At 38.6% G+C, this 13,673-nt stretch overlaps 1 protein-coding gene across 1 annotated transcript in view; it reads right to left on the bottom strand.

Annotated features, from left to right (window-relative positions):
* The window catches only part of LOC115292162 (phospholipid scramblase 1-like), a 30,647-nt gene extending 22,034 nt beyond the window's left edge, over nt 1-8,613 (bottom strand). The window contains exons 1-4 of the mRNA XM_029940094.1: nt 8,526-8,613; nt 4,125-4,241; nt 3,490-3,515; nt 291-371 (exon numbers count right to left, since the gene is read on the bottom strand). Coding sequence (XP_029795954.1) covers nt 291-371; nt 3,490-3,502 — 94 coding nt within the window. The 5' untranslated portion in view covers nt 3,503-3,515; nt 4,125-4,241; nt 8,526-8,613. The remainder of the gene's footprint in view (nt 1-290; nt 372-3,489; nt 3,516-4,124; nt 4,242-8,525) is intronic.
* Nucleotides 8,614-13,673: the final 5,060 nt, after the last annotated feature.

Genomic DNA, 13,673 nt, shown 5'->3' with positions numbered 1-13,673 from the left:
ACCTTATTTGCTAAATGTAAACGACTACTGTTTCTATTAACTCGACAACATTACTATTCTGTACATAAAAATTACAGTATAATATCATTATAATGACATTATTTATGATAATACATAGTCAAACAAAGAAACAAGAACCAGGCTACAATTTCATTATTGCACTTTTAATAAAAGAAACTACTAAAACATATAAACAGAGGCAGACACATACATACACCCATACGTTTACTCTTTGGGGAGTATCAGTAATTGAATAATTTTGGATTTTTATTCTTAGACAAATATTTTACCTTGGAGTGCTGCTGGAGGATACTGAGGGGGATATTCAGGCGGTAAATTTGTTCCTGGGTAAGGAGCATTCATTTGACCATCTGCAATTCAGGGAGAAGTAAACATATTTGCTTTAATAAAATATATATTAGTAAAAAATATACATATATTAGAAAGAAAATACATTGTCCTTAGATAATTTTAATTTATATATTATATGATTTCATTTATATTTATCTATATAAAATAAAAATTCTTCACTTAAAAGTTGCTTGTTATCAGACTTAATTTGCAGCAGAATCAGTTTTAAACAAATTCCTTTTTGGATAAAATGACATAGCTGAGTTACTGTGGCTGAGTTTCTAGCTTTCAAATATGCCTGATGAGTGTTCCATATTTGGAAGTGTTCCAAGTGTTAATATCTAATTCCATGTTGATATTGGGGAGGGGAAAGTCTTTTAAAACCACATATAGACTGTGAAGAAAGAGAGAAATGAAACTACTTGGATGGAGGGATGGGGATGGAAAGATTATTATGATTTAAAAGATATCTATAGTTATTGCTGTAAGAATTATCTTTTTCCTTTTATCTTTGAGACAGAAAGAGGGTGCGGGCATGTGCATGTGTGTGAACAAGCCAGGGGCAGGAGAGGGAGACCAAGAATATTAAGCAGGCATGACTCCTTGCCCAGAATCCAACGAGGGGGGCTCCATCTCACAACTGAGTTCATCACCTGAGTTGAATCGAGAGCTTGGCGCTTACCTATCTGAGCCATCCAGGGGTCCCAAAGAATTATTTTTTTAAATATCTAAAATAGTGCATATATTCTAGTATCGAATATCCTTTTGATGCTTACTCTGCAATTACCCAGTAAGGCTGAACCATAGGAAATTCCTAATATGTGACTGATTTTGACCAATAAAATCATAACTGATTGAATTACAATAAACACATTAAACTTTGTTGAATATTCTTAATATATGTACACATGGTTGAACCTCCTAGTTTTTCATATTTGTGTTTTCTAGTCTCTCATTTAGCAACCATCCTAGCCAGACAATAAATATTTGTTGACCATCTCCTGTATTGCCTCTGAGTTTAGCTCTGAGGCTATCCTGGCTCTGTCTTCATAGAACTTAAGGTCTAGTGGACAATACATTTGTATCATGTATTTCTCTGTTTCATTATGGCTTGCTAACTATAAATTCAAAATAGTTTCTTATTAAATGATTAGGGCATGGCATCAACACAGAAGAAAATGTTAGTCAAACTTTCAGTCTAATACATTTTCTACATACTTCTGTATCGGAGGCCTTCAAAGACGACTCAACTCATGTGGTTTCAGTGGAAAAACTGGATTGTGAGCCACCCTTCTTCATCCAATTGACTTCATGATAACTTTAGCAGAATGGAGTCTATGGAAAAGGTCCATATTCTGGTAACAGAGAATTTTCTACTTTCCTAAGGGATTTTCCATGCTACTGCAACATACCCTGATTGATCACAGATCTCTGATATACAAGTCATTCCATCCCAACCAATCCCTTGTTTGCTGGCTTCATGGGAGTGGCCTAGCTCCTAGTTCTCTAGCTCTCAAGGCTTTGCCAATAGCCACCACTCCCAACCTGAGCTAGAAACAACCAGATCACACTTAACAGATCTCAAGAAAAAAACTGTAAGTCTGACTAACATAACCTACTCTTAAATGACTGGTCACATTTTGGCACCTCTAAGTACCGTTGTTTAAACAACAGTAAATACATATACGTATCTAGGAGCTGACATATTCAAGAAATTAGAAGCTCATAATCTCTGGGATTTCGGTTCCAGAGTGCTAATCCTGGTTTTAAAATTTTCAGCCAGGAATTCATACAAGGGGAAAATAAACAAATAGGCAAGTGGTCAAATAGGCCAAAGATCATTTGAATTATGAATGGATTTCTGCAGGGGTGCCTGGGTGGATCAGTCGGTTAGACTTCCAACTTCAGCTCAGGTCAAGATTTCATGGTTTGTAGTTTTGAGCCCCCCGTCGAGCTCTGTGCTGACAGATCAGAGCCTGGAGCCTGCTTAGGATTCTGTGTCTCCCTCTCTCTCTGCCCCTCCCCTGCTCATGCTCTGTCTCTTTCTTGCTAAAAAATAAACAAACATTAAAAAATTTTTTTAAAAAAGAATGGATTTCTGCATTTGTGAAATGAAACTTAAAATAATTTATGGATAACATTAGACTATCACATTAACAAAAAGATATTTTATTTTTACTTCTATATGTATTTATATACATGTATACATTTTATTTCTTTTTATGCATATACACACAATTATGTATATGAAGATGAAGAATTAAAAGATGATTATGATTGTGGCTGAAAGAATCTTTCTATGGTGATCCGAAGCATCCTAATGGTTGTAGCAAATATAAACAGTGTAATACTGTTATCAATTTCCATTTAAAAAGCCTTGAGTTTTGTAAGTAAAATTAAATTCACATAGCAAATATTAAGAGATCATGAAGCTTCAATTAAAAAAAAAAAGACACCTTGAGGCTTCATGAAGGAAAGGCTGACATTGTGGTAAGAGATAAACAGCTCTTCAGTATCTAATAAAAATAAGATACTATGAATCTTCTCATAAAAGGGTTTTTTTTTCAGATTTCCCCCATAAGCATTGCTTCTCTTCAGAACGTTAGATTTAAAAAAGTCTTTTATTATATGCTTGGTCGAAATCCATCTTATTTAGAATTTTCTTGCTAGGAAAAAAGCCAGAACATAATCATCGGTATTTATTTAAACCTGTTCATGTGTGTATGTTATGAAATATGTAGCAGGGATATATCCAAAGATTTTATTACAGTGGGCTGACATATTATTATCTGCTAATTTAATAGGAGTTAAATGTTTATGTATATAAAATTCACACAATAAGGGAACAATTGACCTAAATAGAATATACTATAAATTATATATTTCCCAGTAAGACTAAAATTCCTTCGGCTTATCTAAGATTTTATTTTTACAGGAAAAATTAACAGGAGTGGATATATGTGTACATTGTCTCTACAGTAAAAAAAAAAAAAAAAAAAGACCTAGACTTTGAGTTCTGTAGCATAAACAAAGTAAATTATATCCCTTCAGAAACTGAATAAAACATTATATAAGACAAAGAACACATTAACAACAGATTTAACATCATAAGCATAAGTCAACACTTAAATTACTTACGTTGTTTTTCCATGACTTAAAGAGTCCTGAAAAGGAAGACATGATATTACTACACTGTCTACAAATTTATAGGTTAAACAGTACTGTTGTAACAAGACATTATGAAACCATAAGCACTCCACTCATCTAGTCTACCAGAATCTGGCTATTTAAGCCCTTTGGTCTTGATCCCACCCCCTCTTGATGTGGTTCTGAGTATGACTTAAGCTGTGGGTCACCCCAAGATGGTGCACATTTCCCACAAACCTCTGGGGGAGAAGGTCCTATAAGGTAGAAAGCTGAGAGTAAAATGTTGTGAGCCTAAGACCCCACATAGTAACCAAGTCAAAAACTGGAGCCTCCCTGCCTACACAAAGAAGGCTGGGCTCTAGGCATGGTTCACCTGGACAGACAGGTGGGTTAGCTAACAGATCACACTACTGTAATCATCTCTGTATTCCAGATTCTATGGGTAAGTTCTGCACTCCTAGAACAGCAGATTTGAAATGGACTGTTTATTATGTTACAAGATATACTTCTGGCCACTCTCAGGGGTTGTCATAGTTGTAGCTCCAGGAAAATCCAACCAAAACATTGTTAGGTTATTTCTATAGAGAAGAATAAAAACCCCAAAAACCATTGTACTCAGTACTTACGAGAGTTTTGGGGTGACACTGGGGTTCGTAAAGGTCCAGAGCTGATGGCCAAGAAAGAATTCTTGGAGATATCTTTGGTGCACAAAGGCGATTGTATTGAAGCCCGGGGAACAGGACCTGTGGGCAGGAAGAGAGGTCCCAGAGACCCAGAGGAGAAACTGGTTATATACTAGGGAGGTGGAGAGGGTCAAGTCCAGGGGAAGTTTCCAGTGAGATTTTCATATGCTAAAGAACACTCCAAGGGTACTGCAGGCCTAGCTGTGGTCAAGCTAAGGTTGTTTGCCCTTTAGCAAAGCATTAGCATTAAGACAGTAGGGAGTTCCTGGAGAAACTTTTTACTTGGCCAGCCTCAAGTATTTGTCAATGGGCTGCAGATTATAAGGAAATTTAGTTCTATCTGCCATTTCCTTCTGCCTTTGTTTCCCACACTAAGGACGGGTGAGGTTGAGGCTCCAGGAAATGGTCCATTAGGTCTGGAGATCAGACTATTGATATTAAATAGATGGAGACTCAGGTCCTGTGGGACTGTGATCTCAATCAGCTAACCCTTTCTTTCCCCTTTCCTTTGTTCTTGGGCAGCCAGGAGGACATAGGTTCTGAATTATTTTAGGAATAAGTTAATATTCTAAAGACAATATCCCACGTATCCCATGGTGGGGGAGTGGGGGAGGGGCTGCACCCTGTCGGCATGCCTTAGGCTCCCTCCTCATCACTTTGGTATTCCAGTTCCTCCATCCCTTTTCCCCTAATCTCCCCACTTTAAATCCCAACCCCCTTAATGTCTGCTAATTACAATTAACCCATAAGGCAAAATGTCTTGCCCAGAGATCCAAGGAAGGGAAACTAAACAGCCTCTAAAGTAGCGATTATTTGTCCCTATTGCTCTTTTCTTTCCTATTTGATTACATTATTTTGAGTCTTAAATGGCACATGTGTGAGAATAAGTCCCTAATGGCAAAACTACTGCAGAACATACTCTGGGTCCTCAGTTTGCTGTAGGATTTAGAATTTTTGCAAATACATAATGTATCAAGCATGAAAAATGGCATGTCATAACTTCTGGTACAAAATGTTAAATGGCAGTTGTACCTATATGTGTGCCAGGCAGAATAAAACACCTGTGGAATAAGATGATACCACGTCATCCTGTCCACTCTTGTTTGCGGTTTTAAAGATCTTTTGGTTTTCTTAAACTTAAGGGTCTATTAACAAGAGGTACTGTGTCACTCAGTTTTGAAAATGACTAAACTGAGGACTAGGTGATTTAAGGTAACTTTTCAATAATGCCTTCCACCACTCTTTTAAATTTATTTAAGTAGGCTCCACATTCAAGGTGGGGCTTAACCCACAACCTTGAGATCAAGATTCACAGGCTCGGGGTGCCTGGGTGGCTCAGTCGGTTAAGCCTCTGACTTCGGCTCAGGTCAGATCTCATGTTTGTGGGTTTGAGCCCAGCAAAAGGCTCTGTGCTGACAGCTAGCTCAGAGCCTGGAGCCTGCTTCCGGTTCTGTGTTTCCTTCTCTCTCTCTGCCCCTCCCCCTCTCATGCTCTGTCTCTCTTTGTATCAAAATAAATAAAACATTAAAAAAAAAGTTAAAAAAAAAAGATTCACAGGCTCTACAAACTGAGCTAGCCAGATACCCCTACTCTTAGTAATAAACAAATCCTAGAAAAACTTCCAAGAAAAAAAAATCATACTCATCCTGTTATTAAAAAAAGTCTTGAGGCGTCTGGGTGGCTCAGTCGGTTAAGCGTCTGGCTTCTGCTCAGGTCATGATTTCACGGTTCGTGGGTTCAAGCCCCACGTCAGGCTCTGTGCTGACAGCTCAGAGCCTGGAGCCTGCTTCAGATTCTGTCTCCCTCTCTCTGACCCTCCCCTGCTCACACTGTCTCTCTGTCTCTCAAAAATAAATAAAACATTGAAAAAATTAAAAAAAAGATAAAAGTCTCTAAAAAAGTCATATACTGTACCACTGGAATCTTAATTACTTCAAGACAAATATATTAACTTCAAATCATAATCTGATTACTATACACTTCTCCCTAACTCTGTTAAATTTGAGTTTCTGAGATTAGCACATCATATACTATATACATGTAAGTATATTTCTGGTAAAACTATTCTATTAGCCACCATAAGACCTGATGAAATTTGAAGTGGGGTTTGTAAGATATGGCTAAGGAAGAATTCCTGAGACATTTTTGGTGTGAAAATGTGATTTTACTAAAGCACAGGGCCAGGACCTGTGCGCAGAAAGAGCTGCATGGGATTGTGAGGAGTGACTGATGATATTCTTGAATGTTTGTGGAGGAGGGGACATAGAGATAAAGTTAGTTTCTAAGAAATTTCTGTATGCTGAAAGCAGGGTCTTAACCGGAACTTGAAGAACTTAGCTATTGTAAAGATAAGGTTGCGTCTAGTTTTTAATGGAATGTAAACAGTAAGGCCTTAAGGCAGCCATAAACTCCTTGAGCACAGGGCTGCACGCTGGAAGGGGATTTAATTTAACTACCATTTTTCTTGCCTTTCGTTCCTGCATCAACACCCACTGCTGTCTGGGCTATTTGAAAATTATAAACCTCTTCCATCAGGCAAAAGGAGAAACGATGCTCATGATATTAGTCATGGTTCCACAATTCACATAATGGTGACATTCTGGACCCCTCTTGGGGTCCTGAAACTTCTATCTTATTGCTTTCAGAAAAATAATTAATGTAAAATCTGGAACCCAAGGGAAGCATCCCTAATTCAGGAAAATCCTAAAACCACTATGCCTATAAACTAAGCATAAAACTAGATTTGGATTATTTATCTACACTTACTTCTTAATTAAGAACTAGCCACTTAACATTTTTCTGAGTCCCAAGAGGTGGACATAGGTTCTGAATTATTTTAGGAATAAGTTAATGTTCTAAAGACAATTGCAGAAATCTGTATCCCGAACTTCCTTTGAATCTGAGAGCCAAAGGAAGTCTAAAATCAATCAGGCCATGGGGTGAGGCTTGGGAGGGGGAAGTTAGGCATTATAGGCAGAGGGAACTGTACAAGTCCTGTGGCTAGAGGGAGCCTGACTCATTCAAGGAAATGATTATAGAAAAAAAAAAAAGATCATCAGACATGGGAAGAGAAAGATATATGGGGGACAGTTCGTACCCATTTAACATCTCTCCACCTGCATTCTGTGCTCTCAAAGACCAGAGTATGGCCTGGCCCGTCCAGGACAAGGCACTTACCTAGTGCTTGTTGACTTAACAATATATGTACAGTATTATTTCACTCCTTTTGGTGGTAAAGAACCCCTTACTAATGTGAAGGCTGCTGAATCTCTGACCCAACCACTTATTTTAATGCAACTTTTCTATCCACTGCAGAAATCCACTCATTTCCCTCTTCATTTAGTTTTCATTCCTTGGTTTGTTCAGTGTTCAAAGCCCCGCAGTTGTCCTACCTGCCAGCATGTTCTGCTGTTCAGCAGCCAGTTCTGCTATTAAGAAAGTTCAAAGATAAAAAAGGGAAAGATGAACAAACCATATTTCCCAAATTGCTCAACTAGGAGAAACAATATCCGCCTGTTTCCAGAACTGGGAGGGGTCTATTCCAGGATTTACAGGCATAACCCTACACATAAAACCATGTGAGAACCAGATTAATGAGTTTAGAGAAGCGAGGATTTTGTCAAATATCAAAAATAATAAAAGCTAACCTTACCGAGTACTTTCTGCAGTTAGATACAGCTTCCACAGCTTTACACGAATACATGGCATACTGTAACTTTTGTAACTTTTTTTTGATAATTGCACAATTTCAGACATGAGGCAAGGAAGGTAAAGGATGAAGAAACTGGTTCGGAGTCCACAGCAATTAAGTAGTAGAGATAGGATTCAAATAAGGCAGGTGGACCTCGGAGCTAATGGCCTTCACCTCTATGCTATAAACCACCTCGATCTTTCCAATTCGTCTGGTGTTCCAGAGTGGCTAGCACAGTTTGGGGTGCAGCCATACCCCTAATTAATAAGTCTTGTTATATGACGGCTAAGAGGCCCTACTCATCATCTCTTCTAACCCGTCCAGTATGCTAGTGGATACCCACAGTCCTGTTTCTTGCTGGGTTCTTCGGCGCGGCCAAGAGATGAAGGGGAGCTGAGCCTGCAAGGCGGTTTCAGGCAAGAAACACCTTACCATTGGTGCCGGGTCGGGCCTGGGGTATCGCTGGGCCAATTGAGGCCCCTCGCGGGTCGCCGCTCCGCTTTCGGGGGTCGCTTCCCCGGGGCCTCCGGGACCCTACCCCCCAGACCGCACTCACTCACCCAGCACAAACAGCCGACTGGCCCGGAGACCCCGCGCAAGTCCCGCGCCAGGTGCGCGCGCGGGGCGGGGGGACGAGAAAGTCGCCCGCCCACCTGTGGCCGCGGGGGCTCCAGAGCTGCCTGGCACCTCCGAGGTCCGGAATCCTTCTCGGTTTCGTTTCCGGATGCTGGGTACACAAAAGGGCTCCTCCCCGGCCCGTGCGCCCGCGTAGCTGCTGGAGGGCGTGCGAGTTGCTGACCCCCGCCCCCTTCCTTGCTCCGGGGAGAGACTCCAAAGTCGGTTCCGTAGCTCTGGCAACGACGAACTAACTGGAAGGTTGACGCCTGCCGGACTCGGAAAGTCCAGAACAGGGGCGTGGCTGCCGTCGGGGTGGTGTCGTGGGCGCCAAACTGCAGGGACTTCCGTTTCTCTGCCCTTAACTTCCATCCCTTAGATTTCTGTTACTTTAAAAGCTTGTGAGCGGTGGTGGTTCAGAGGACAAATGAGGACGGGTCAAGCTGTTTGTCTTCACGGTGCCTTTTCTCTGTAGCTCTCTTTGTCTCTCCCCCAATCTCCCCGTCTCTCATTCTCTCCCCCTCTCGTCTTCCCTCTCCCCTCCCCCTCCTCTCTCTCGCCACCAAACGCCGTTAACAACTTTTAACAATCACACCGACAAGACGTGTTTAGAATGTTTAATTTTTCTGCATCACCCCCTCCCCACTGGCAGACAGATTCCGTAAACAAAAATTTGTTAAACTGAACTAAAGGATTCACTGATTTTTTTTAATTAAAATATTTTATTTACTAAAGGAGCATATGACCTTCCAAACAATAAAGATGAATAAGGAGAAAGGTGAAACATGCTTTCTCCACCTCCCCTCCCCTTTTCTTCCCCTGACTCTGTTGAATGATAGTTGAAGAATTACCAAGAGCCCTACTTGGGAGGAAGGGAGGAGATTAGAAAGCGAAACTGAGAAAAAAAGTAAAAAGGAGGGAGGAAACCAGCCACTTCGGTTTGAATCCCTTCCCTCTGTGTGCACATTACAATCCCTGTGCCTCTTTTTTAATCTATAAAATGAAGGTATTAATAGTATCTATCTCATAAGATTTTTATGAGGATTAAGGAAGTTAAAATATGCAAAAAGTTTAAGTGATGCCTACCACACAGTAAACACTCAATAAATATCATTAACCTATCACTGTTCTTCTGCCAATAAAGTTTTGCCACATCTCTCCACGGCCCGAATATCAATTCTAAATGTTTGCTATTCTAATTGGCAAGTATGACATTGTTATTATTTTTGTTAAATTCTGACTGTGACATTCAGTAATCATTCATAGGATTACTGAACATTTTACCATTTTATTCTGGGTTATGTCTGATATTTAATACAGGGTTGTGTGTGTGGGTTGGGATATTTTTTCCACTTGCTGATTTGTTGTGCTCTTTACATTTTATGGACTGAATTCCTCATTTAATAGCTGCCTACTCAGTCTCTGGATTGTAATCTTATTTCAAGTTGCCTTCACAACTCTTTCATTTTTATCATCTTTTACTGTGTTTTTCATTTTTGACCTCTGGGGTGTATCTCATATTTTAAAAAGCCTACTGTACATTAGGGCAGCCAATATGATTTCTTCTTGACACCTGTTAGTTCTAATTGCCAAGAAGTTAGAATTTTCTAGTTATCTTATTATTTATAACTGTCTTGTGGTCCATAAATATACTATGAATAGTTTTAATCATTTGAATTTTTTTGAGACTTGCATTATGGCCCTTCCGTACATAGCCAATTTTTGTACACACTTTATAAATACTTGAAAAATAGGTGTATTCTTCAGTTGAATATGGTATTGTATTTTTTTGTGTGAGGTCAGTTTCTTAATTATGCTGTTATTTTAGCTGATACTTTGTTTATTCTACTAATCATTCATAGGAATATTAAAATTTCTCATTAGAATGATAGATTTGTCTATTTTTGTTGTGACTTTTCCCTTATATTTTGTGGTTACGTGATTAAGTAAAAATTAAAAGGAGTTATATTATCCTGGTGAATTGAACCTTTATCAATAATGAAATGTTTCTCTTATTTCTAGTGATGCTTTTCCTTCAAAGTCCATTTTGTCTGAAATTCATGCTCTTATTATAAGTTAAGAATTTTACAATGGTAGATAGATAGATAGATCCATCTTTACCACAACTGGCACCAAGTCCAAGAAGGTAAGTTTTCTCTGTGCCCCTCCCTCCTACATGATGGGGTTTACTTCTCTTTCATGTTACAAGGTGGTAATTTGATGAGCTGAGATTTTAGTGAGGGTCTTCTCTTAGCTTTTCCTTTTTGATGGGCCAAAATTTATTTTTGGTTTTAACACTGCATGGGAGTCAAATTAGATGCCCCAAGTCTCCAATGCTTGCAGAAGCTTCTGCTTAAGTTTTGCTTCCTGATTACTGAACTTCTGCTGTAGGTGGGGTGGGAAAACTGTAGAGATCCAGTAGATTCCCTGTTCAATGGTATTTTTCAACCTTTCCACCTTGATGAATATTATTTTTGAATCCCTAGATATTTCCATTCTGTTTTAAACAGAAGTCTCCTGTACCTTGCTTTGGGTGGTACGTACCATTTCCACATTCAATCCATGGGTAGGCGAATAGGCTTCTGAATACAGGCTTTCAAGCATTCCTCCCTTTAATTTCTAATTTTCAACTTTATCCTCCCTTTATTTGGCATCACTAAGGGCTCAGTCTCTCTGGGAGTCTGTGGAGGTAAACTGAATCTCAATTATTCTTACAAATTTTATAACTTCCTATGTCTTACAAAATAGTTACCACATCTGACTCATCTATTTTCTCAAATTTGTTGAAATCTTATTCTGTCTTTACCTTATTATCTTTTTGTAACCGTTTTGGTTTTTACAGCTTTTGTGGGGTTTTATTGTTTTTTGTTTTTTGGTTTTTTGACTGTTTTCTATTTAGTTTTATTATGATCTCTGAAAAAGAGTCCATCTTTAATTAGAAAATATTTAGGTAGGGCATAAAATATTAGCTGCCTACCCAAAACTTAGTATTTTCCTTTACATGGTAAAATAGTGGTTCTCAAATTTTAGTGTGCAACCAAACTACCTGAAATTCTCCTTAAAACTCAATTTGTGAAGCTCTACCCTCAATTTTTCTGAATCAGTAGGTCAATAATGGACCTGGAGGGAACCCTATTTTTATGAGTTCTTGGGGAACAATGTGTTTATGGAAGGAGGGTCCTAAACCAAAGGATGATTTCTCATTACTAGAAAATGAGCTTCTTTCCTTATGATTGGTTTACATGTGGGCATATAACACAGATTTGGCTAAGGAAACATCTTCTAGAGGAAGATTTCTGCTTTCTGCTTAATTTTATATATATGTGTCTATATGCATGTGTATATATGAATGTATACACATATGCACATACATATATGCAATCCGACGCATGCACACACGTTATACATATAGGTATGAATATGCCTCCTTCTCCTCTGTATATGGATGATATGTTGAATTGTCTTGAGACTTTGTGAGGACAAATCTTGATGATGATGGCATCAAATTGTATAAAGAGCTAAAGAACTTGACGGCACTGATGAATTGCAGCACTGATCATGAACTTACATAGTTTCAGATGACTTATTCTGTGAAGGCTGCTTATGGTTATGGACTCTCCAAGAACATTTATTTTTGTTTTCTATTCAATTTCACACTCAAAATAAACAAGCTTCTTTATTGTTGTTCTCTTTTGCATGGTGGTATGTGTGTAGGATTTTTAAATTTTATACCTCGGTTGTAACTCTTAGTGTTTCAGGCTTTTTATGTAAGCTATTTAAGGTAGTTTTTATCAAAAGCATTGTACCTTGAGAATCTTAAAAGTATTCTTTCCAAAAATTTCTTTATGGCTCTTAATCTCTGTTTTCTTGTCTAGGCTAACTGCTGTAGACTCTAAGAGTCCCATAGCCGCAAGGTAGAATTGATCTAGTAAGGCTTCATGGAAATAGTAGGAGAAGTTTTTGACATCTGGGTGCCTCAAGTTTATTTTTGTTAGGACAACATTTTCTATGTTGAAATATTAACCTTAGCAAAGATTTTTAACTCTCCAATTAGATTACCAAACGCAAATGCATTAGTCATCAACATTGGGCCATATTATTTGGCGATACTGCTGATGGCATTATCATCAAACTCCATCTCCAAACTACAGTGACATAACAGACAGCTTTTTTTTTTCTTTTTACAAGATGTAACAACCAAAAGGAAGTGTTCTCCTTTGGTGGAGTAGGAGCTCTGCTTTACAGCATGACTCAAGGATGCAGGCTAATGGAAGGACTGGCATCTTTAGTATATAGCTTACACGATTTTTCTGGGCTTTGATATTGAGTCTGCAGAAGGAGAAAGGAGAAGTTGGTTGCATACGGGAGGTTTTCATGGGCCAGGCCCGGAATTGACACAGCTGATTTCTGGTAACATTTCCTTGACTGAGCTTAGTTGTGTGGCCACACTGAACTGCAATGCAAGCTGGGAGATGCTATCTGGTGTCTTCTCAGAAATAAAAAGAAATGAATTTGTTATTAAGCAAGAAGTTTTTAGATTTTTATAGCATCTTCTACACGTTTTTCTGAAGATTAAAAACAACCCAAAAACTCTTTAACAAACTGTCACCAAATGTATGATCACAACTGGTTATAAAATCTTAAATTCTATTACCTTACCAATGCCATTTTCAGAAATTTGTTGGGGTGCCTGGGTGGCTCGGTTGGTTAAGTGTCTGACTCTTGGTTTTGGCTCAGGTCATGGTCTCATGGTTTGTGAGTTCAAGCCCTGTGTTGGGCTCTATGCTGACAGCTCAGAGCCTGTTTACGATTCTTTCTACCTCTCTCTCTCTGACCCTCCCCTCCTCATTCTTTCTCTTTCTCTCAAATAAATAAATACAAAAAAAAAAAAAGGAACCTGTACTAAGAATCACTCCAAATGAGTCAAGTTTCATTTTTGATACTCATATTTTTCCAGTCCCACTGAGAGGAGAAATGGGCATTTTTAAAGTAAAAATGTATATAACTGAATCTATAAAGATTTTCCAAGCACCTCTTACAAAAGGAAAATTTTGAACGCATGGAGAGGATATTTACCCAGAAATAAGAGTCATGTGATGGCTTTCTGTATAAAAAGATTTTTCAACTAAATTTTGAAAGAAAAGTAGAAGATAGCCATGAGCAAAAGGCAGCTAACATATGCAAAG

The sequence above is a fragment of the Suricata suricatta genome, chromosome 5 (assembly GCF_006229205.1).
Source record: "Suricata suricatta isolate VVHF042 chromosome 5, meerkat_22Aug2017_6uvM2_HiC, whole genome shotgun sequence".
Lineage (NCBI taxonomy): Eukaryota > Metazoa > Chordata > Mammalia > Carnivora > Herpestidae > Suricata > Suricata suricatta.
This window is presented reverse-complemented; position numbering and strand designations above follow the sequence as displayed.